We start from the raw sequence: 25,895 nt of genomic DNA, 5'->3' as shown, positions 1-25,895 counted from the left end.
CCCTGAGAGTGCAAGGTGCCCACGCCCTCAGGCAGCAAGCAGCAGAGGGGCCACGGGGCCTAAGCACAGGGGACCTACAGGTGCGTGTGGAACCTGCTGGCCGGCACCACCTGGGACTCGGAGTGACAGAGTCCCGGCCGGGGTTTCCTCACCTCAAAACCCAAAGCAGAAGGAAGCCCAGGCAGAGCGGGTCCGTGACATGGGAGGGCATGACGGACACAGTGCACGAGCTGGCCAGCAAGCAGAGGGGACCGCCTGTGACCTGGGGAGCCCTCCCGCTGATCTGCCACGTAGGGAAGCCCTGTCCCCACGGTGGCAGCAAGCACAGAACTCGCAGGGATGGTGGGCTGAAGGCTGCAGCCTGCCAGGCTGTGCGGACACCGAGACACACACGTAGGCTGCCCGGGAGATCCATCGGCAGAGCAATTTCCTGGGTACCGGCGCTATCGTGGGGAGTGCTCAGGGCCCAAGGGGCACGGAATGGAACCCCAACAACTCTAGCTTCCGTTTTCATCCTCACTTCTTTTACCTAAAATACAGGAGGCTACAGCAGCGAGTATTTTGTCAGCTATAACAAACTTGACTTCTGAAAAAATGCATATATAAAGGATAAATGGTATTCTTTATATTTCTGTCATTAACATTTATCCCCAAATGCGATCTAACTTTATTTTTCCTATAAATTTATCTCTCTGTCTGAAGGTCCTACTGTGTTTCTTTCTTTTCTTTCTCTCTTTTCTTTCTTTCTAACCCACCCCCTCTCTTTCTTGAGGCTAATTTAGACTGGCTAGTTTTAGAAGAAATACACCTGCTCAGAGCTGGCTGTGGTGTCACCTGGGAGAGCACACGTACTATATTTGATACTGAATGCAGGGTAAAGGGTTGGTTTCAAGGGACCTCAGATGCAACGGGTCAGCCCATAGCAGGTTTCGCCCACAGAACTGCCCGGGCCGGCTGTTGGGGCCAGAGGGCTGCTGCTGGGAGCCCTGGGTTACTGTGTGGAAGGGTCATCCCCTGCTTCTCTGTGTGGGGCTGCTCCCCGACCATTTCATCAACTCCATCCTCACCATCTGACTCGTGGGCATCTCCCTGATATCAAACCTCATGCCACTGGCTCTTTTCCCTACTAAGCGCCTACCCACCACTTCCTCCTGAGTGTCTGCTTTGTCTGACTCTGTTCTGTGTGCCTTGCTGTTTCCCTTCAATTGCAAACACAGAACATCTAGTCTACATCTTGACCACACCATGGCTCGGCCCTTTTGACCAGCAGCCCATGGGCCAGAGTGGCCTCGGAAGGGACCTAGGGGGATGATGTTTAGTTTCTCTCTTGGTTTCTGCCCAGAAGCCGAGGAGAGGAGACAGTCACCACCTCTTGCTTCCTTCTTGAGATGTGTTCTTCTTTCTTGGGCAGCAGACACTGAAAGTCATTGTCACCGCGGGCTGAATAAAGGCACCCCATCAACAAAAACTCTCCCACGAGACATGTAAACCCAAGTGCTGCCGGGGAAAAAAAATATCAGAGGGGCTTCACTACCTGGCGACGTGGTAGAAATACCAGTTTTTCGAGCAGCTCATGGAGGGCGGGGGGTAAGATTTGATTCCAAGTTAAATGTTTAGAAAGATTTTCCTCGAGCCTGGGCTGAGCCATTTACACCAACTGGTGTGGAGACTATTTCCAGATTAGGGTCAGGCATGTAGATAAACACACAGACAGAGATATTTCTATAAATCTTGTTTCAGTTGGCTCCCGTTTTCTGATACAATGTTCTTTAATCCCATGATGACAGCTGATAACATCAGGCTTGGTTATTTTGGTATTTGGTAAAGAGGCTTTATTTTTTTTTTCATAAGAAAGTCTGAATGGCAATTTTATGATTTTTGGATCAGATGAATGCATAAATCTTGTTTGGTTCACGAGCCAGGTGATAGAGACTAAGGCTCATGGGAGATGGGGGAGGGGAGAAAGATAGGGTTGGGGTGGGAGCTTACCTTCCCCTACCGCTCCAGCAAGTATCCCCGGCCCCCCTCAAAGATCCCTTGATTGTTAAACTTACAAACCTAAGTACACATAAATTTAAAAAAAAAATTTTTTTTAACTTTCTTCTTTCCTTAAACTATCATAAAGGGTAGGTTAAAGACTCAGGTCTTTAAACGGTTACATGTCAAGATCCGTCTGAAAAGTAAACTCAGTTTTAGAACAGCCAAGGGCAGGCTTTCATTCATTAAGAATGGGCTGAATAACTTTCTGGTTCAAAATAATTCCAACTGTTTGGCAATAAAAGCGAACCTTAAACATATTTTCCACACTGAAGAGTGTCTTGGATTTAGCATTTCTGACTTTTCTAGAACACATCTGATGGCGGACCTGAGGGACGCTGGCCCTTTATTCAGCTTTTTTTGGTTGTTTCTTCTATAGCCAAACAATTAAAATCATTAATGCAAAGTCAATGCAAAGCCTCGAAGGACGACATTACCAAAGATCAACCGTTATTTCCATGATTGCTCTTCAAAGTTGAAAACTTAAGGCTTAATTCCCGTCTTTGCAAAATGGTTTATGGCCGTGAGATTTATAACTCCGAGTTGCACAGTACAAGCCATCCCTCCCAGCATCCGCCTGCCTCCTGCAATTTACAAAGACTGTCTCAGAGTGAAAGGAAAGACTTTGAAACAACCTTCCCAAGCTGACCACACTATAGTTCAAATATACCCAAAGATACTAAAGGTTGGTCTACCTACCTACCTACCTACCTATCTGCTTATTCATCCATGCTTCTGTATTTATATGAGAATTTTCATAGGAAATAGGCCTAAAAGTGCTGTGGTATATATTATCAATGACGCAGTATCCATATTTTCTAGCCATGTGGTTACCTCGGATGGAATTTAATCATACGTGAGCTAGAATACAGCTTTGAGTTGACCCGGGGGCTGGCAAGGGCTGTGATACATGGGGACATGTCACAAACACAATGAAGGAAAAGGTACCATGTTGGGGTCCCTGTGGACAAGGCCCCGAGGCCCGGGTCACCACCGGCGGCTTCCCAGGCACCTACCTGTGACCACTCAGACGCCTCCCAGATGGACAGGCAATCCTGGCCTTCGCAGCTCTGCACGGGTGCTGGCCGGGGGCCGGGGCAATAGAGGGGCCGTGTGGCAACATGTGTGCCGTTCTGCAGCTGGTACACGCAGGTCACCTCCCGCTGCTGTATGCCCTTCTCACAGGTCGCTGAGCAGGGGCTCCATGGGCCAGCCATCCACCTGCCCAGAAAAAGGAAAGACAGTGAGTGAAATACTGGATAGAGATACTGGATGGAGAGGCCAGCTTCCCCACAGGGCCCTTCAGACAGATCACGGAATCTTGGGCCTGTGGTGAGAGGGGGACAGACAAACACAGAGTCCTGCAGTCAACTTGGGATATAATCCCAGTGTATCAGAGCAGAGGGGGAAACAAGCTGAGTTGAGTGGTCCAAAGGCCCACTCAATACAGAAATCTTTCTGCACAGAACATATTAAGTTATCGTTCCTGATTGGTCACCCTCCTTGTAGGGGGATGACATTTCCCACCTGATGCTTTGTGACAAGCTTTGTTCAATAGGGTGTGAGTGGGCATGAAGCCAGCCATGTCCCAGCAGAAGCTCTGAGTGAGATTATGAGTTTGGCTCTGCCACTCTCTCTTTCCTGCCCCTGCCATGAGAGTAGCAGGTCCCAATGCAGGGACGCTCTCTGTAACAACACGGCACGGCTATGAGCCACTGAGATTGTGGGGCTGTTTGTCACAGCAGCAAAAGCTGACTGGTACAGCCCTTGACAAAAAGCGCCCCAGGGCCCACCTGAACACTCCAGAAACAGGTACTCGCTGCTTTCCAAAGAGGGGAGGGCCTTCCTGAGTGGTGACCATCACTCTTGAGAAGGCCACTTGTGGGCTGTGGGGAGACTAAGCTGTTGAGGCCATCAGTTTGAAAGCGCTCCATGAACCCTTTACTTATCTGCCTAACATTTGCGTGTTGGAAGGAAGCCGAGAAGACACTAAAGCACCCTCTCCTACTCTGGGCCCTGCATGAGCCTCAAACACTCCTAGCTCCCAGGAGCTCACCCCTCGACAAACTGGCTCAGTTCCAGATGGTCAGCTCTGATAACCAGTCAATTCTTCCTCCTCAGTCAAAACGATCCCAAGTTCCACCTGCAGCCAAATCTGCTCATGCCATCCCACTGTTTCAAAATGCCTACGGTGTCCTCCCACGGGCAGGTTTCTTTAAGGAAGCATCAATGGTGCCAACAGTTTCTTCCTCTCCACTTCCCGCTTATTCGCCCATCCAGGCACGGCGTAGTCACGGAGGGCTTCCCAAATGCCAGGCACTGTTCTAGGTTCTGATGAGGCAGTGACCAAAACAAAGCCCTGCCTTCTGCCTCTTACCATTCTAACGGGAACAGATAGCACATCAGTGAACAATATGTACAGAATATAACATAATATAATAGAGCACACAGAACCAGCTAGACAATCAGTGTACTAGGCTCACTGCCCAGGCGGAGGTGAGTAAAGGGACATGGGGGCCAGAGGAGACAAGTATGGGACATTATGTTGATATGCGGAACGTCAGAGTAAAATGTCATTCATTCCACGTCCAGTAATTGGGAAGGGAACTACAGTTCCATAAAACCATTTTATTACGATTACAACGTAAGCCTCATTTTTTTTTTTTTCACCTGTGCCCCCTACAAACCTTAAGAGCGACATTTATTAGCCAAGTTTGATTTAGCAGCTCTTCTTAAAGGCAATAAAACTGTAATTAGCGAGGAAGCCACCATTAACACTTCCCGAATTCGGGCCACCGTGCCTCTTTCCTCTGGAGTCAGAGGGTCCAGCACAATTCAGGCCCTTGGCACACACTTCAAGTTCAGTCATTCCAATCAGATACATCGGGCAGCTTCGTCACTAACTGAGACCCTGTGTTCTCCTCGAATTGCTGCAGCAGCAAATTGCCATTAACGAAGGGGCTCAGGACAACACAGAGTTAGGATCTCACATCTCTGAGGTTGGAAATCTGACAGGAGTCTCACTGGGCTAAACTCAAGGTGTTGGCAAGGCTGGTTCCTCCAGAGACTCTGTTTCCTTGCCTTTTGCAGCTTCCAGACGCTGCTCCGATTCGTTGGTTCATGGCTCTTTCCTCCATCTTTAAAGCCAGCAATGTCGAGTTCAGTCCTTCTCATGTGGTATCATGCTGACCTCTTCTGCCCTCCTCTTCCACTTTTAAGGGCCCTTGGGATGCCATTGGATCGACTCAGGTAATCCAGGAAAATCGCTCTAGTGTAAAGCCTGCTGGGTGGCAACCTGAGTTTGCTAGGGCTGCTGGAAAAAGGACCACTAACTTGGGGGGGGGGGGGGGGCGGGCTGAAAATGACAGACATTTCCTCTCTTATAGCTGTGGAGGCCAGAAGTCCAAAGTCAAAGAGTCAGCTGGGTTGGCTCCTTCCGAGGGCTCGAGGAGTCTCTTCCACGTCTCGCTTCTCCGTTCTAGGGACAGTCGTCATTCTTTGGCATCCCTCAGTTTGTAGACATGCTGCTCCAATCTCTGGCTCTGTCTTCACATGGTGTTCTCTCTGTGTCCGTGTCCTTACATGGCCATCTTCTTATAAGGACACTAGGCAGGTTGGAGGAGGGCCCGCCCCACTCCAGTATGACCTCATCTTAACTAATTCCATCTGCAATGATCCTACTTCCAAATACAGGCACAGCCTGAGATCCCGTGGGTTAGGATTTGAGCATCTTTTCGGGGACACAACTCAACCCGTGACATAAACTTAATTCCATCTGCAACCCTCACTTCCCTTTGACATACAACCTAACACATTCACAAGTGCCAGGGAGTAGGACGCAGACATCGTTGGGGGCCATTATTTTGCCAACCACATTCCCAGTTCTGAGAAATTTCAGCTTCTATCCAAAAATTCAGTTTCTAGTCAAATCTCGATTCGGCTGATACTGAAACGAGGCAAAGATCTTGTGAAATCTGCTGATGTGTGACTTTGTTGTCACAAAGCATCAATGGCACCTTTTGGATCACTTTCTCCTAATACAGTTACACGCTGGATATCAAGGGAATCTCAAGTCTGGATAACCCGAAAAAGCATACTGGGAGGTGATCTATTCTCAACAACTTCCAATCGTGAAAAACCGTGGGAGATGTTGTATTTCAACCTGACAAAGGTTCAGGCTGACACCTGGTTTGTCCACGGGGTTCAGTGTCAACTTTATCCACCTCCAAAAGGTATCAGTAGGAAAGATGTGGCACTGGCTGAGGAAGGTCCCCTAATTAGCTAAATTAAAGTAGAAACAGGATTCCCATTTTGTCAAAAAATGCACATGACTCGGAGGCGAGAAATAGGGAAAACGGCAGAAGGCCTGTTTGGGTACTGAACCCTATGACTTGAGATGAGTTATTTACCCCCCGTTGTGAGGACCAGATGGATGATGAATTTCTGATAGGAAAAGCCCCAGGGAGATGCCCGGTCCAGGGGTGGCCGCTGGGGATATGAGTCCCTCCCCCTTCTCTCTGTGCAAGGCTGCTGTCCACTGGGCTGTGGCACTCCTATGGGTGACAAAGCCTTTCCCAGGGCACCTGCAGTTTCAGTCACCATGAGGGCCTGGGGGTGACGAGATGTGGCAGAGGCCGGGTGGCCCAAAGCCAGACCTCCTGGGCCCCTTCCCCACAATACCAAGGAGAACTCTAGACAGTGTCAGACTCTCCTATCTGCCCGAGTCGCTCTCCAAGCTCAGGGCAGATTGGCGCCAGCAGCTCTGTTTTGAGAGCAATCAAAACGTGACTCTCACGTATGCCATTTATAGTCCCTGAAGATATGTGGCTGCTTTTATTGAACAGCTGTCTGTGAAAGGAGTGGGGTGAGGAGGTACAACTGGGACCGAACACGTAGGGTGTGACGTTCTCCCAGGGGAACGAGAGCGACGCTTTCCAGCTGCCCGTTAAGCATCAACGCAGCATTTCTCCATGTAAAACTGGAGCGTGATGAGTTCTCATAGCCATTTCCTGGAAAGTAATATTATTCACATATTTGTTTTTCAAAAGAGGAAATGAAAACCTGAAGTGCATTGTGAGGCGCGAACATGCTGTCTGTGAATCTGAGCCGTTCTGGAAGCAGGTAGCTCTGCCTGAAGGGAGGTCCGTCAATGCAGACACAGTTCTGTTTTCTGTTTTGTAGGCCTAAAACTTAGGACTGCTGAAAGCAACAACTTGAAATCAGCCTTCAAGACTGACAAACACACTGATTTCTAGGCTTGAGCAGGTATATGATCAGACCAGCCCTAAAAATTGAGATGGGTGATGGGCCAGGATCTGAGAACTTTCCACATTTTCCTTCAAAGATCCTTGGGTCATTATGATTAGTTCTCATTTGCTGTGGGAAGGAGGGAGGGAAGGAGGGAGGGAGGGAGGGAGGGAGGGAGGGAGGGAGGGAGGGAGGGAGGGAAGCCTTCAACACTTAGCTAACATACGGTTGAAAGGAAAATGTTTCTCTAGATCTTACACCGGCTAACCCTTTTGAGAGCCTCCTGTGTGCCAGGCGGTGTCTTCAGCCCTTGACAGGACCCAACTTGTTTGATCCTTGCAATGGTCCTATGTAGAACCATTCTATAGGTGAGGAAATCCAGGCACAGAGCTGAAGTGGCTTGCTCAAGGTCACACATCACTAAGTGGAAGAACCATTTTAACAGTTCCACTGAAATAGAGGTCACATGTCATGCATGTAAAGAGGACAATTCAATACATTCACGGAGTCGTGAAACCACCATAACAATCAATTTTAGAACATTTTCGTTGTCCCGAAAAGAAACCACATACCCCTAGCTGTCATCTCCCAATATCCACCTGCCACCATCCCTCTCAGCCCTAGAAAATCACTAATTTTTCTGTCTCTATAGATTTGCCTCTTTTGGACATTTCGTACAAATGGAATCATATACTAGGTGATTCTTTGGGACTGGCGTTTTTTCACTTAGCATGGTATTTTTTTGTTCAATTTATAGAGAAGGATGCAGTCTCATTGTGGCTTCTTCTTTATACCCTTCTTCATAGCCTTAGTTATTCAGCTAGACCTCAGCTGGTTCTCAACGATGGTTGTTCTACAGTTTAGTTGTAATTTTGATGTGGTCATGGGAGGAGGCAAGCACAGAGGTTCCCTACTCCGCCATCTTGACCGGACGCCACAGAGCATAAAGTTTTTTAGGTTCATCCATGTTGTAGCATTCCTTTTTATTATTGAATAATATTTGACAGTATAGATATATCATATTCTATTTATCAGTTCATCAGTTGATGGACACTTGGCGTTGCTCCCCCATTTTGGCTGTTATAAATAATACTGCAGTGAAGACCTGTGTACAATTTTTGTGTCGACGTATGTTCTCATTTCTCTTAGGTGTATATACCACGGAGTGGAATTGCTGGCTATGTTTACTCTATGTTTAACGGTCTGAGGAATGACGGACTATTTCCAAAGTAGCTGTGCCATTTTGCATTCCTCCAGTAGAGCGAGCATGAAGGATCTACATTCTCCACCCTCATAAATTTTTGCTATTGTCTGTCCTTTGGGTGATAGACAGCCTAGTGGGTGTGAAATGGGGAGCATGCACACCAACAGGGGTGGGAAGGAGAGTGGGGTAGGGAGGGGTCAAAGAGGACTTTCAATGTGTCTATATTATTACTGAAAAGATGCAAAGCAAATACAGCAACCATGAAAATTTGTTAAAATCGGCAAGTAGAGACGTGGGTGTTTATGAGTTAATCTCAGTCCTTTTCTGCACACATGAAAGACTGTATAAGAAAAGTCCTTACACAAATCAGAGCCAGGCCAGTACGGACTAGCTTGGCCACAAAGAGTGACCACGACTGTGGTCAACTGAAAATGCATGACCCAGTCTCAGAGGCAGCCATTGGTCCCAGCCTCCTGGTGCCATGTGGCTGGGTGGGTCGTGTTGCCACATCGTTCCTTTTGAAAAGTACAGCTGAAAATCCCGAGTCTTATTGCAATCTCCAGATTTTAAAATGTTGCAAAGGGGCTCTAAAACCTTAAGACACCTCTGTGGGTCAAGACCTGTCTGCTGTGGAATTCAGCCCCATGGGCTCCAGGCTGGGGCCTCACACTTTAATATTCTGAGGCGGTGCCCGTGGCGGTCCTAAATCCCAGCCCAAGTAGTCGCATGTGTATTTTCCTCCAAGTGTCACCTGAAGAGGCCACTCTGTACCATTCGCTTGCCACACAGGTCCTCAGTCATTGTTTCCTTTTTTGCTTTGGTCCTCAAACTCCTATTACACACACACACACACACACACACACACACACATTTGTCGTTTTTCTTATTTTTTTTTTTTGCCTCAAGATTAGTCCCGCGCATTGTGTCCTAAGAATATCAGGGAAAAAAAGACTCTTCCAGATTCACTGTGTGGCACTGTTTCCCCAAGACACCAGTTTGATTGGTACCAGCCTGAAAAAGACACCGAAGTCCTGACCCCAAAGCGGGTGGTAGAATCCACTCAGAGGCTCAGTTCACACCAGCAGGAGTCCCTGCCCAGCTGTCCCAGCTGCCCGGCCCCACAAAATTATTCCACGTGAAAACACGCCAGCAGACCTCCCCGACACTCCACCCCCGCCACTGCCCCACTTTGGCTATGAAAATGCTCAGAATTTCATTAAGACCCTCCGAAAATGTTCCTAGCGGGGGTTCGCTAGTCTTGGAGTGAGCCAGCTCTGCGTCTTCTGGAAGGGGGGGTGAGGAAGGGAAGGGCTGCACCGCCATTGTGTTTAGAGGGGCACAGGCAGGGCTCCAAGACGACCAGCCTGCAGAGCTGGCTGACGGGGCTCCCAGCTCGCCCTGCGAGGCTTCTGGCACACAGCTTTACGAGCGAGGGAATTTACAGCTCTGCCCGCCTCCCCACCCACGACTACCTTTAATGGCAAGCCTCCCGTTTGCTTCCTGCACCCCTCCTGCCAAAGGTGCTCCCCAACTCCTGGAGAGCAGACAGGAGCCAGCAAGGCCCCTCGACAATAACCTCCCAGGTCACTCTCTGTGGGTCTATTTGCAATTGCTGCTGTTTTATAATATGCTGCTGCATTAGAAGTGGTGGCCCGGCTGGTCGTGTCCATGGTGAACTTGAAATTTCTCAGGGTGACCGACATGACCTCCAGGCTGGAGACAGCTACTGACGCAGGACCCAAACCCTGCTCAGTGGCTAGCGTCCTGAAGTGCCCACCTTCCTGCACTAAAAGGACCCTGGGTGAACATAATGTGTTGGAACAGCCCCCAGGTCACACAACAGCTCTGACACGGGGCAATCACTCTGCCCGATTTTACCTGCTTCCTCCTTGACTGCTCAGATTCTGGGAGCCACGCTGCCTTCTCGCTTCCCCACGGCCTCCTCCTCCGTCATTCTCCAAAGTATCTCGGCCCTCGCTTGGGTTAGTTTTGGCTCTTTTGCTCCCTGGCTCCCTTTTATTAATTTTTCGGCAGACTTTAACCTATGCCGTGGTTACCAGAAGTACTTGGACGCAGGGGAATGCTGACTGCACCCTGGGGGACCCGGGCCTGTGTGACCACAGACTAGAGTCAGTGGGGAGCCCCACCACGCCTCTGGTGCTGGGTAGCTGTGGTCACAAACCATTCCTCTTTTCTCCACCACCAAATTCCAGTGGCCCCTCCTTTTCCAGAGACCAGCCATGCAGGGTTAGACCTGGAGGTTAGCTCAGACTGACCCTGGCGCTATGTCCGAACAGTCACTAAGTGCCACCAAGCCAGCCTCGCAAGAGGTCTCAAGTCAGCTTCCCTCCGCCATTTCCATGGCCACGCTGGCATGGGGTATTGTGACAAGTCTCCTACTGGCTCCTTGCATGTGATCTCTTTTCCCTTCCAAGTAATCTGTGCACATCTGCCACAGGAACCGCCATGTGACTCTGTTACCCCAAAACCTTCAGCGGCTCCCTAGCGCCTCCTGTCTTTTATGTCCTGGGCCTGGCACTCAACGCCCAACCTTGCCATTTAGTCCTTCAGCCCATCATTCCACCAAGGACTGCAGACGTTTTCAGGAATATGTGCAAACAAACAGAAATGAGACTCTCGAACGAAAAATGAGAATTAGGCCAGATCGGGGTCAGAGAACTCCTCGCTCCTCAGACTGTCTGCTATTTCCTGACCGGAGAGGCTGACCTCTTCCCTCTGGCTGATGCACCTTCCTCATTGCTCTCTACTAGCCGATCTCATATGCCTGCCCCTCCAGGAGCTCCTGGAGGTCTTACATGCACACGCCGTGATTTTTGGTACCACTAAGGTTCCACAAATAGTCTGAATGGTGCTGTTTTCCCCAAGAATATCTTCACCTTGCTATAGAGGAGAGCCTTCTAGGAGGCAAGAGGCTCGGTTCTCATTTGGGTTCACTGCCGAAGTCTGCGATGACACTGCTCCCCAAACTTCCCCCAGGTTCAGTCTTTCCGTCTGTGAAATGAGACGAATGGCTCCTCCTCATTTGTTTCTCACGTGGATGTGCCAGCGCTGGGTCACATATAGTCAACCTGCTCTATCACCTGCTATTTGGATTGAGTCAGGCCTTTAGCAGGCACATCACAGAAAAACCCAGGTTCTGCCCCCCCTGCCCCCCAACACGTTGACTTCACAGACTGCCCACTCCTCTTCAGGGATGGGTCTCACGGAGGCAGTGTGGTTTGATTGCACCCTAAACGTCGGCTCCAGCACACTGGAGAGATACTGTATAGTAAACGCCGCTGGCTAATGAAACCACCAGAAGTTCCCTATAAAAAGTTACAGAGGGACACATCCATGATAAAATATTCGTGGCCTTGATTTCACTTCCCAGAACGGTTCAAACATCCCAACCACATGGAGTCACAGCAGATGCTAGGCACATGTGCTTCAGGCAAGCGAATAAGAGACAACAATTAGTGTCAATTAAGTTCCCAATAAATTATGTAACGGAGCTCTTCGGCCACTCAGCCCTGACTCACTGGCTGGGCCAAAATCAGTGAACCTGGTCCAACCCTATTTAGAAACTTTGGATTGCTTTGGATAATTCATGTTCTGAGTAAATTGCACACAGCCTTGGCATGAGAGGAACTAATGAATACCACAACCACTTTCAATTGAAAATAATAATTTGTTAATAATTTGAATAGCTAATGAGCTGCAGAAACCATATCCCTGAGTCCTCCATGCAGAAAGGAAAGGCATTTATTTTATTTCTGGCTTTCCTAAGTCTGGGGCATTGAATCATCCTGTACACTTTTGAGATTTTTTTATTCAGCAAGTATCATGTCAGGATGACGTTTTCACTAGAACACTGCTTCTTTTCCTTAATTAAAAACAAAAAAACAAAAAAAGAGGGTAAGGGGGGTGGGGGGTGGGAGATGAGGGTAAGGGGGATCAAATATATGAGGATGGAAGGAGAACTGACTCTGGGTGGTGAACACACAATGTGATATATAGATGATGTATTACAGAATTGTTCACCTGAAATCTATGTAATTTTACTAACAATTGTCACCCCAGTAAACTTAAAAAAAAAAAAAAAAAAAGAGAAACAAAAAACAAAACAGCTTCCTTCGTATCTGTTCAGCGAAAGTGTTTCTACTGGATTGGGCTGGAGGGATTTCCTACCAAGAGGGACATACCAGACCGGCCGTCCCCCTCCACCTCCCCACCCTAAGTCCCCACCTTCAAGAAAAGATGCTTCTACATCACGCCTTGTTGTGGATGATTCCTGTCTGAGCTTTATTCCCAGCTCTTGGGAAGAACAGTTTCCCAAAAGAACCTTGTGCCTGTTGAGGACCCAACAACTGTTCTTTGGAATTTAATTGAATTCCACGGTTGTCAATGAAGAAAATGGAGAAGGGACCCGCCATTCCTAGAATGATCTTTGTTCTGGCCTCCAGGGGCATCTCTGTCTACACTGTCACACATTTTAGGAATCGCTTCTATAGCCATATGTTTTATGTACTTAGTTAGAAATTATAAATACAATTCATGCACATTGTAGAAAATCTGGAAGGTGCGTAAAAACATAAAGCAAGAGAACCGAAGAACACACACCATCCTAGTCTTTTATTCCTGCACTTATTTTCTTTAACCTTTATGTCATACCGTACACAAATCATTTTATATTTTGCTTATTTCACTCTTGGATAGCGGAAGCAAAAATCTTTTCTCACAAGTGATTGTTTTAATGCTTGCGTAACGCCCCATCCTATAGATAGAGCCAAGGTACTTACCTAGTACATAGTTGTTGGACATTTGGATAGTTGCCAATTTTGTCCATGTTTTGGATGATTTCCAAAGGGAAGACATTGAAGTCCTGGGTCCAAGGTGATGCATGATGCGTTCAAAAGACCAGACAGGACTGCTCGGAACTACGCATAGTGGGGAGCTCATGACACTAAAACGGGTGACATCTGCTTCACTGGCCTATTGAAGCACCAGAATAGTTATTTCTTGCTCTCTAGGTGCTCTATGGATGCTCTAAGGCTATAAAGGCACTGGGGGAAAAAGATCTCAGAAATCCTTCGAGGTCTCTCTTTAGTCTTCCGATGTTCATGAGGCAGCAGCATCCAGGCCACTCACCCTTTACCCCCATCTCTTACTTTGAACATACCCAGCGAGGCAATGTTTTGGTAGCATGCAGCCTTAACAAATATGTGTACCAGTATAAGTTGACCAGCTTCAAGTACAACAAGTCATAAGAACAATGCAAAATGGACCCTCTTGTAGGCAGATGCTATGTGCTTTTGTTGTCTCTTGATTCCCAATTGGATGAAGGAAGGGAGACTCCTGGGAAGTGACCTGCTCAGAATCACACAGCCAACGAGAGGCAAGGGGGGGCTCTCCCTGCATAGTCTACCCGTCTCTGGTGGGATGCAACACAGCTACTGCTTCCTGGTACCTCAACACCCCTGCACACAAATTCCAGGAGGGCATCTGTCCCCGTGGCCCCAGACACATGCTCTTCCCACAGGACTGGAGCTGCCTTGTTTCTCCGTCAGCCTTTCCCATCCAAAGGAATCTGGAACAGAGAGGAACCTCTTCGTCTGAGGTGAGCCTCAACTGGACACACATCGCACACAGCAGGCGCTCAGCTAAATCTTGTTCAATAAGTGAATGAAGGAACAGCTTCAAATGCTCAGGCTGCGTTGAATATCAGTGGAAACCCTCAGGTCTCCCCACTTTTGAGTGACTGCCAGCTTTGGGTGCTGTATCCTGTATATTTTTATTTCTAGGTAGAGGGGACTTTTGCACTTAAACATATTATTATCGATTTCCAACTTTATTGCTTTGCGATCGGAGAGTATTGTTTGTACTATTTCCATGTCTTTGAACCTACTGACGTTTTCTTTGTGACCAAATACATGATCATATTTTGTGAAGGTTCGATGTGCACTTGAGAAAAAGGTGCATTCTCTATTATCGGGGTGCAGTGCTCAATACATATGTCTTCCCTTATTCATTATGCAGTTTAGGTCGTCTATATCCTTCCTTATTTTCTATCCACTTGCCACTTGATCTGTCTTATAGTGAAAGTGATGTATTAATATCTCCTATGCCCAAGAAATTTCTATTACAGAGGGTGCCAAAAAAATGTGTACATATTTTAAGAAAGAAAAAAAACTGTATTAATATATATCAATAACAAAAGATGAATACAAGTTACATTTGACTTCTGCATCTCCTGTGGTTTAGGATTCACAACTATTTCTGGTATAACTGGGGCATAAATATTCATAGCTATTACATCTTCATTGTTAAATATTTCTGGGTCCGCCTTTGCTTTACTTTTAGCTCTACAACTAAACATATTACATGTTTACCATCAGCCCTTTTACCAAAGTGTCCCCCAGTTATCTCTTGGTTAGATGAAGAGCATCCTATCATAAAGGGATTGGCACATTATAGCCTGAGGGCCAAGTCCCTTCTGATACTTGTATTTGTAAATCAAGTTTTATTAGAACACAGCCCTGCCCATTTGCTTATATATGGTCTGTCTATGGCTGCTTTTGTGCTGCAACAATAGAGGTGAGTGGTTATGACAGAGATCAGATGGCTCGCAGAGCTGAAATATTTAACATCTTCCCTCTCTAGGAAAAGTTTGCCGGGTCCTGTTCTAGAAGATTCCTCCAGAAGGGCACATGCATAGAGTATCCTCAGCTCCTGCATATTTAAAACTGGTTTTCTAAAGCCTTGATACATGAAGGACAGTTTTGCTAGCTATAAAACCCTCAGTGTCACATTTTCCTTCTTGGTCTGCTGTGCTGTCGTGACCCCACAGACAGCTAGGAGTCTCTGTGTCACGCCCAGGAACCACAAGGGTGACAGAAGGGAGAAAGAACAGTGTGGCTGCCTCGTTTTGGGATGAGCCCTGCCACTTAACAGCCATACGTGTCTGTGGACCTGATTCCATGGTCATCCCCGCCACAGTCCTACCAGAGTAGTCATGACAGGCTGACTAACTCCACAGGCAGGGCCGCAGACAGACCCACCAGGGGCCTCCTTGGATGTAGGCAGAGGAGACCAGGATCCAGCTGCAGCTCCACGGTGACGGGCCATCAGACTGCTCCTGTTTTCCAGGTTCACCCATAGTGCTATCACAGCGACTTGCTAAGGGCTCTGCAACCTGACTTGCACCCCCAGGGACAGTCTGTCAGGCACGGGCTGTTCTCATTAAACCCTCCCTCATTTGGAGCAAGCACGCAGCCTTCCTTTCAAAAATGCACACGCAAACCATCGGTCTAAATCACTGATCTGTCCTCCAGGTGTGCCAGGGGTTGACAGCAGGCTGAGACTGCGTTCCGGGGACCTGCCCTTTTATCCATTTGGGATACTGGAACCCACTCTCAGACTCCTGGCTCTTCTCCCATTGGCCATGATGTCTTAGGTCATCAGCAGAGCCTTGGAGGTGACATCTGTGGAGTTCTGCAGTCACTTAGATTGGATTTCCTCCTGAAATGGAGCTTTGCACACGTCTAAAAAATCATGACGATAATGGTGATCATAAAAATGACATATTTAGCACTTACTGTGTGCCAGGAACTGTCTAAGCAACTTGTTTCTATTAACTCATATAATTCTCATGACAGCCCTTATGAGGTGAGTGTTCTCTGTATCCCCCGTTTTACAGAGGCTGAGTGGCCTGGCTGAGGTCCTCCCGTGGCAATTGTGAAGCTAGGATGGGAAGCCAGCAGCTGAATCCTTGTTCTTGAACTTGGACACACACTGTTTCCTGGGGTTCATGCTGTACCTTCTCAGAGACATTCTTGGCCGCCAAGCTTCGTGAGCTTTCTTCTCCCCGTCCCAGTTCTAACCCCGTTCTCCTGGTTGCAAAGCAACAGTGGGTTGGGGCAGCATTTGGGCCTTACTGGGCTTATCCTCCCCAGTTTTTTTTACTTTGGAGTTTACTTTAATAAACAACAAAACACCATCTTGGTTGTAAGCAGGGCTCGGCTTGCAGGCCTCTGCCTGCCTGGCCCACGCTGTCAGGGGCCACTTCATCCTCTACTTGGCCTTGACACATGCTGCTTTCCCTGGCGTTCTTATGCCTTCACATCTGACTCACCCAGAGCTGTCAGGTAACCCCTGGTCCTGTATCAGTCTCCTCTCTTATGTCTGGTTGGGTCTGTCCATGATTACGGGGTCCCAGTCGACTGTTCCAGAATTCCATCTACCTGCTGAGCTGTAGCGACCCCTTCTTTAGTGAAGGGATCAGAATGAGCTCTACTTTGACCTTTATGTTTTCTGTTTCCTCAAAGCCGAGGGGTGTGCTTAACCTTACTCAGAGTTCTCTTTCCCAACGGTGTGGCGAACTGAAAATGGCACGGGCAGTCATTGCTCCCAGGTTTTTGTCACTGTCACACCTTCCTCCTTCCTGGTTTGCCAGAATTAAAGTCAGAGTCATGGGCCCTTTCCCCAGCATCCTTTATCTTTTCAGAGAAGAGCAGTGGGGATGCCTTGTCTATGAACTTTGGTGACCAGCTGTCTGAGCCTCCATTTGCCTCTCCCCACCTCCAGTTGCCCTCTCCCCTCAAAGGTCTGGGTTCTGGGCCTTGTCGTCCCAGAAGATGAGATGACTGACAACCTTTCCTTCCTGGATTAGCCACACACTCTCCTTCCACTGGAGGATTTCTGCATACGCCGTGGAATTCAAGTCATAGGACTCAATCCACCAAACCTTGCTGTTCTCACCATACTTCCTTTTTAAAAACATATTTTATTTCTTTTCATTTTTCAATTACCATTTTCACCAGACTTCTCAAGTTAAAATTTTAAGTAACCTTTGTTACCACACGAGGTGGGACCAGTATCATCTGAGAACTTGTTGGAAATGCAGATTCCCAGGCCCCTCCCTAGATCTATTGAATCAGAAACTCTGGGAGGCAGCCCGGTAATCTATGGGTTAACAAGACCCCAGGGGATGCTGGCACAGTAGGACCACTGCCTGTGACGTGAAAATCACCCCCCGAGGCCCACGTCTTGTTTCTGACTAGCTGTCTGAGAATGGCTGGACCTGAGGTCGTCCTTGGAAACTCACTGGGCAGGTGTAGATGAAATTTTTCCCCCCTCCTGTGCTCAAGATATGTATAAAGCTCTTGCCAAGTGTCCAGGGAGCGTTCCCTTCCCAGGAAGCGGATTAGGAGTCTCCGAAGGAAAAACACGGCGGAGCCAGCGCCTGGTGTGTGTGGGCCAGCACACATGCGTTACCTCCACGGTGCTAATTTCTGCCCTTAATGTCGTAAGGGAGTCCTCTTGGAAATTATGTGCTTCTATTTCACCAGGCTCCTTCCTTCAGTGGTATTTAATTCCAAACACTGGTTAGCAGGCAGAAAGCAGGCAGGATCCGGCATTCTACATCCATCCCCATCAAACTTAACGTCATTACTCTTACTCCAAACCATCTTTCCAGCCTGGTTTGTAACGAGCCACCTGGGCACCCCACATCTGCAAAGCTTCCAGTCACACACCGAGTCCGTAACCCAATCGTGGGGTTTGAATGACATGGAAACCCTTTCATAATCCTCTTTCCTCCGCAAGTCCTACCCCCATCCTGCTGATAATATTATCTGAAGTTCACAAACATAGAGCTCAGAAACATTCATGAGGTTAGAAATGAATCACTCGAGACCGTCCTGCTGTTTCAATTTACCCTGAAATACATATATAAATTATACAAACTTGTTCTGCGGAGAAAGGGAACCTTAGCATACACTAGGCCCTTACCCTATTCTTTTATTACCTGAAAAATACCGGCATAGGTTATTTAAATTATGTAGTTATACACTGTATTAAAAGTGTGTGTGTGTGTGTGTGTGTGTGTGTGTGTGTGTGTGTAGTATCTTAAGAAATGAGGAATAATCCATAAAATGCTGGGGTCCAACAGCTGGCTGATGTTTGTCATTAATACAGATTTGTAGCTGAGCAGTGACGATGGTTTTGGCTAGCATGCACCTAGCGCTTACACGGGACAGAGGGATTTATAGTCATTACCTCACCTAATCTTCTCAAGACGTCTATGAGCGAGGTGAACTTTCCAATCTATCGATGGCGAGATCAGGGAACTTGACTGCAGCTCGTAACTTGACTGGGCCTGACCTGCAATCACCTCAATGGAGTCCATGATCTCAGTAACCCCCCCACCCCCCCAGGAGGCTGCCCCTTGGTAACATGGAGAGAGAGTATTTCACTCATTTTCTGATTAGTTACAAGCCTAACACAGCGTTTGCCTTGGTGCCTCTGCATTATAAGGATATAATGATCTTCCGTTCCCAACTCCAAGACAAATCTATTTCAACAAAGATCGGAGTAAAGCACGACTAGGTGAAGGAAGAATTGAAGAGATTTCTGCAGGAACTGATGCGGAGAGAGTGGAATGAGAAGGAAGGGCTACTGGGTTGAGCTGTGGGTTCAAGGTTAAGTCAGAGTCGGGTCAAGGTCCAGTCAAGGTGGCTTGTGGGACATGGCATAAAGTTCACCACAGACTGCACTGAGGGAAGGTGAATGATTTAACAGGGGACAATCAAACACACACTAGGGTCCCAAAGCAGCTCCTGACCTCCTAATGGAGCACCTGTCCAGGCCAGATATTTGCCCCCCAATGGGTAAATGCTCATGGCGCTAGAATGAAGCCTCATTTCAACACAATGTCACTGACCAGGGAAATGAAGAATTCTGAGAGGCACTTTCCCTCTTCCAGTGTTAAATAACCCATGTGTTCAAATGCCTTACTATCCCTCCTAAGCTCTGGATGCTGTTGGGCACTGGAGAGAAAGCAGTACACCCAAGTTCCCAATGGCCACTTGGCACACAGCAGACCCTCTTCAAGTATTTGCTGACTGAATAGGGTATTGAAGGGTCCTTGCCCTTGTGGAGAACAGAACAAGAAAAAGATGGGGAACAATGAACAAAGGAATAAACAGAACTATACAGATTATTATAACAGAGGTGTCCTGCTTATACGTGGCATTTGGCCCTGGTGAATTCATGGTTTGGCCACACACTGGCGGTGTCAGAGGCTATGGGTTTGATCCCTAAAGGGGCAGGTTTAGCTCTGTACCCAGAAAATCTCAGACCTGGGACACAGACACCCTTTCACCAGTCCAGTCCCTGTAACATGTGCCACTGCTCAGCAGTGAGAGAGCGTGAGGGTCCCTTCCCAGCGTCTCTGAGCCTGACATCAGCCAGCTGGGGGTCAAGAGTGAGTTGCCTTGCTATTCAGAGGACAGCAGCCCTGCCAGCACCTCTCCCTGCCCCCAACATTTGGCACACACACAGGCCTCCTGGGAAATCACCTTCTTATTTGAACCTCTTGTCTTAGGTGGCTGAATTCCTGAATTTTCATTCCTTTTCCAGCACGGGTCCAGATAACACAAAGAACAAGCCAGAAAGTTGACCGACTACACAGCATTTAGTGAAATTTCTCTAGTGTTCAATTTCAAACTTCCAGCCTCTGGCTGTGTGTTTCGCAGAGAAGGAGCCACCGCAGCCCCTTCTCAACCCCCCTCTGAGCTGAAGTCCATTGTAATGCCATCTGCTGACTCCCTTTGTCTGGAGTTCTTTTTCATGCCATGACAGAAGCAACTTATACTGTTTCTTACATGAGACGGGAGTAGCAGAAAGTCTGTAAGATTTAAAGTAGAAACATCTTGGTTTGAGTTCTACTTGCTACGGGTATGACCTTAGGTAAGTTACTTCACAACTAAGTGTCTCAAAGTCTTCATCTGTAAAAGGGGGTGACCACACGAACTTCCCAGCCCGTCTCTCCTCTCCTTACTGCTCACATGCAGGAACGGACCGGCTCATTTCCACCCATCCTTGGATTTCTGCCACCTCCATAATTCACATCTTATCAAGAAGAACACAAGTTCTCAGGTTTAAGATTCTCTGTTTTTACAATAAATTCATGTTCAAATATTCCTTTGAAGGAAAAAAACAAAAAAGCTGCTCTGGTATTTATAGGAACAACCTGAATTCCCGGTGGGGAAGCAGAAGGACAAGTGACGAGAGCCGAACCCTCAGCTGATGACGTCACTGGACCCGGCGACATCTCTTTTCCGTCATGACACCTGATCGGGTTACACTGCAGGAACTGGCACTTGTGTCGGTACAATTGAGGGCTTAAAAGAACCAGAAGAAGCCTGGATTGGGTAACAGGTTGTACCACACCCAGTCACAAAGCGTTTGGAAAAAAACTCTCATGCTTTGAGAATCACATAGCTGCTGATGTTGAAAAGTTCACGTCCAAGAGTAACATTCCCATTGGGCTGCCTTTCTTACCAGGATAGAGGAATTTTCCAGGGCAGTAGCCCTCCTGCTTATAGACTTGCCGGCTCTCATCCTAGCTGGACAGTGCCTGTTGGATGGTGGTGTTGCCTTGTCTCAGTTTGGTCACGACATGAACATGTCTCCACGTGTTTAGGGTGTCTGCCATTTTCACCTGCCCAGCACTCGTCCTTCTTCTGGTAAGAACACCTCAGGATTCCGCTGCGTGTCTACACCACATCCCTACAGAGCATGTGAGCCAAGCCAGGCCAGTCAGACCTCCTGGGTGGAGCGGCTCCTGGAGGGAGTGTCCTCTGGAGCTGGCGCCAAGATGCACTCCCCAAGACCTGCTTTCCCGCATGGGAGCTACTCCATCCACATCCTTTCTCTAGACACTTATCTTTTGGTACATTTTCAGATTCAGGACCTGTTGCCTGGGGTCAAAAACCCTCACCGGCTACACTTCCTGACTAGCATTCTGCTTCACTAACCACAAAGCGCAATGAGCTTTAGAAGTCGGGACTCCCAGGTCACCTCCTTTGTATTTCCATATTATTTCCATGGCTTCAGAGCAGGTGGGAGGCTGGTGGGGCAGGATTTCCGTTTGCAGCCGTGTCCTCGGCTCACTGGGTGGTCTCCTGCCTCCCACCGCACTTGACCATCTCTTCGATGGGAAGAAGAGGTCCGCTGAATGGACGTTTCTGGCGGAGGCCTTTGGACACTCTGAGCAGTTCACCTCGCAGGGCGGTGGGTCCTCCTGCTGGCAGCACCTGTCTCTAGAAGCTCTAGGAAGACTGTCTTCCAAGATCAAAATTCTCCTGACAAAACGGTGCAAATGTGTGTCGGTGACGGGCCATGCCGTCATGAGCCCCGTGTGTGTATGCATGGCCCGGCACTGCCCTTTGGGATGTGACGCGGAGTCCCTCCTCCCTCTGAACTTGCCACAGGCCACACTGTGGGAAGTGCTCTTGTGACCAGCGTCTCTGTGTACACATGGCAGAAGCCTGGTCAGGTGGCCTGTGGGCCCAGGAAGTCCCTGTCATGCAGAGACTAGACACGTGGCCTCATCTCAAGCACCATGAAACATCCCCCCACCCCCAGGGGAAGGGGACGCCACAACTGGGCTTGGAATGACACCATATCACATACCATTGCTACTATCTGAATTGGCACGTGTGGCCTTGGCCGACATATAGCCAAATAGATTTCATTCGCAACACTTTCCTTTGACACTAGCTACTCTCTAAGACCCAGGCTCTCAGGGAGGGTCCCCAGCAGAACTCGGGAAAGGCCATGGGTCGCTTCAGATGCCACACTCCCTCCACCCATTTCCCATCCTGCTCCCTCACGGGCCCAACACCTACTTGTCACCCTTAATCCCTCCAGGATTAAAAGCTCTCTCAGAAAAGGACCCCATACCCACCCAAGAGAAGGTTAAAAAGGTAAAATGCCTCCCCCCCAGGGCAACGTCTTGGCTCGCCCAGGAAGTCCTTCATTCTGTTCCTTCCCTGACACCATGCCCCTTTCGCCTCATAGTGCAGGCACGCAGAGGTGGAAGGCCATGTCCATGGAGCAGGAGAAGCTGTCCTGTCCCCCAGCTAATGCTCTTGTGCCCGGGGGGACACGAGAATAATGCTGTGAACCGTGGGGAAACCCCACGCACTTGAGATATTTGTAAAACAACGCCCCCCTCCCCGAGACACTGCAGCTCAGGCTTCAGAAATCCAAGTCTGAACAAATGCAGACCTTGCCTCAATGGTCAGAAATAATCCAACGTTCACGCCGCTGGCTCTCCCAGGCGCCCCTCTGAGACTTACGGATCCCGCCCGTGTGGGGTCTTTAAGGAAAATCCAAGTGGTTTCTTAGGAAGGAACTGGTGCAAAATGCTGCCCTCAGGGATGCACTCAGTTACTTAAACAATTCGATACTAACGCTGGGCTATTTCTGGGGTCTACACATTACTCCGCAAAGAATGATCCGTCTTTGTTTGAAGGTGTCTTGGCCACAGATTTTTCAAGTCCTTATTTCAGTGCTCTCAATGGTGCGTAAGGTCTGCTCCTTCTTCTCCTGACAGTTCTGTGCTGGGGTTTAGGGCAGAGCTACCATGGATGAGGGGAAAGGGAGAGACATGTTTTTCTTCCGGGTTGGATCTGATTCACTGGGGTGAGCTGGGGCCACCAGAACAGGCGGGTCTGTGTGGCCTAGAAGAGCCCCTGGAGTAGAGGGTCCCTGGTTCCACAGACTGGCCTCCCTTTTCAGTTTCCAAAGCCCTTTCTCATATTGTCCAGCAGTAAACTCCATGAGGTACATGGGGTAGGGGATGCTATTAAGGGGCCTATGTCAAATCTCTTGGTTATTTAGACAACTTGCGACGTGGTAGTACATGGTATAAATATCAAAAAGAAATGACCAAGTAAATAAAGAGGTGGGTCACCCAACAGAATTGTTATTCTCTTCATGTCATGGATACACAAACCACTGCTCAGAGAGACACATGTGCCCCCTTCACTCCCACTGGGTTCCCCTCCCCCCACCAGTGAGAGGCATGAAAAGCACCAGTGGGGTGGAGGGTGGTCCCTGCCTCCTGATTGCAAACCTGGCCTGCCTACTTGGGTGGTCCATCCAATTTGATGGCAGGGTGTGGCTTTTTGGTGAGGCCACAAGGATGACGGCTGGCACAGGGAGAATGACTTTCAGTTTCCTTTGCCAGTGTGTTTGGGGAGTGGCAGCTATGTTGGTTACTAGGAAAGCCTTCTAGAGGAAAGGCGAGGAGGACACGGGGAGGCCTGGGAGGCAGCCGAGGGGAAAGATCAACTCAAACAGGACCGATTGGAGGGTAACTGACTGCACCCTCCAACTGACCATTAAATCCTCTGTCCTAAGAAACCACCAGAGGTAGTGGGAGAGGACAGACAAGATCCAGAGCCCAGACATGATACGGTGGTTATTCAAATCAGATTCAGTGATGCTTGTTTGAGAGGAGACACTTTAGACATTCTGGCCGAGGTTCTTGGCTGTCCTGAGCTCCCCCTGTGTTCTAAGCTACCTGGGCTACAGGTGGGGGCCAGCCTGCCAGCCTCTGTGCTCGTGGGAACCTGCCAGGGGCCTCCGGTTAGAATCCCAAGCGCTTGCTTCTTTGTGTATTTAATAGCTTCCTTGAGAGATAACTCACAGAGCACACCATTCAACCATCTAAAGTGGACAATTCAATGCCTTTACCACAATCTAGAATACTGACATTGTGCGGAAGAGAAACTCTGTAGCCTTTAGCTATCAATTTCCTTCCTTGCTTCCTCTCACCCTTCCTCAGCCCCAGCCAACCACCACATGGTTCATATATTAGGTTGGTGCAAAAGTAACAGTGGTTTTTGCAATAATTTTTAACCTTTTCAATTGCAATTACTTTCGCACCACCCTAATATGTTGTAGCATGTATCAGTATCCCTTTCCTTTTTATGGCTGAATAATAGTCCGTGGTATGGATAGTCCACATTTTGCTTTGTCCATTCTTCAGTGGACAAATATCTGCCATGTTTCTACCTTTTGGCTCTTATACATAATGATGCTGTCAACTTCTGTATCAGGGTCACAGTGGCTTCTTAGAATGAGTTAGGACGTGTTCCCCTCTCTTTTATTTTTTGGGGAAGAGTTCGTGAAGCATTGGAGTTAATTCTGCTTTAAGTACTTGGTAGAATTCATAAGTGAAGACTTCTGGTTCTGGGCTTTTCTTTGTGGGCAGTTTTTTGATTAGCAATTCCATCCCTTTACTTGTTACAGGTCTATTCAGATTTTCTATTTCTTCTTTATTCAGTTTTGGTAATTTGCAACTTTCTAGGAGTTTCTCCATTTCATGTTAGTTATCTATTTTACTGGCATACAACTGTTCATAGTATTCCTTTATAGTCTTTTTTTTTTTTTAATTTTTTTTTATTTCTGCAAGGTCTGTAGTAATGTCCCCTCTTTCACTTCTGATTTTAGTAATTTGAGTCTTTTTTGTTTGTTTGTTGGTCAATCTAGCTAAATGTTTGTCAATTTTTGTTCTCTTGTTCTTGTCAATAATCAATTTTGGTTTCACTGATTTTTCTCTATTGGTTTTCTATTCTCTGTTTCATCAATTTCTGTTCTATCTTTATTAGCCCACTCTCTGCTTATTTCAGGTTTAGTTGGTCTTCTTTTCCAATGTCTGAATGTGGAAGGTTAGTTATTTATTTAAACTATTTCTTCTTTTTTAATATAGATGTTTACAGCTATAACTTATTTATAGCTTATAAGCTTTAGCTGCATTTCCTAAGCTTTGGCAAGTTGTGTCTTCATTTTTATTCATCTTACAGTATTTACTAAATTCCCTTATGATTTTCCTTTGACCTGTTGGTTATTTAGGAGTGTTTTGTTTAATTTCCACATATCTGTGAATTTCCAAAATTTCTTTCTGTTGTTGATTTCCAATTTTATTCCATTATGGTCTGAGAATATACTTTGCATTATTTCAGTCCTTTTACATTTGTTGAGATTTATTTAATGGCCTAGAATATGGTGTATCCTGGAGAATGTTTCACATGCACATAAGAAGAATGTGTATTTTGCTGCTGTTGGGTGGAGTGCTTTATAGATAGATAGCTGTTAGGTCTAGTAGATTTATAATGTTGTTCAAATCTTACATTTCCTTGTTGATTTTTTTTTTCTAGTTTGAAAAATCTATTATTGAAAGTTAGGTATTAAAAGCTCTAAATATTATTGTTGAACTATTTTTCTCTTCATTTTGTCAGATTTTGCTCTGTGTATTTTAGGGCTCTATCATTAGGTGTATATATGTTTATAACTGTTATATCTTTGGTGAATTCCCCTGTTAGCATTATAAAATGCTCCTTTTTAACTCTAGAAACTTTTGTTTGTTTGTTTTAGAATCCATTTTGTGTGATATTCATATAGGCATTCTTGCTTTTTTTTAGTTTCTGTTTGGATGGTATGCCTTTTTTCCATTCTTTTACTTTCAATGTCATTGTATATAAATATGCAGCTGTAAGAAGAAAATAATAATTCTTCCCTAGGACAAATTGCGCTTATCTGTGGACTATTCATT

General features: G+C 47.3%; 1 protein-coding gene across 2 annotated transcripts in view; it reads right to left on the bottom strand.

Moving 5' to 3' along the window:
- Positions 1 to 25,895, bottom strand: part of ADAMTS17 (ADAM metallopeptidase with thrombospondin type 1 motif 17) — a 244,956-nt gene that overhangs the window by 14,690 nt on the left and 204,371 nt on the right. For both annotated transcript variants that reach the window (XM_074317645.1, XM_074317646.1), the window contains one exon: positions 3,054 to 3,258. In XM_074317645.1, the coding sequence (XP_074173746.1) occupies positions 3,054 to 3,258 (205 nt within the window). The remainder of the gene's footprint in view (positions 1 to 3,053; positions 3,259 to 25,895) is intronic.

This window comes from Rhinolophus sinicus, linkage group LG13 (assembly GCF_036562045.2).
Source record: "Rhinolophus sinicus isolate RSC01 linkage group LG13, ASM3656204v1, whole genome shotgun sequence".
NCBI classification, from domain to species: domain Eukaryota; kingdom Metazoa; phylum Chordata; class Mammalia; order Chiroptera; family Rhinolophidae; genus Rhinolophus; species Rhinolophus sinicus.
This window is presented reverse-complemented; position numbering and strand designations above follow the sequence as displayed.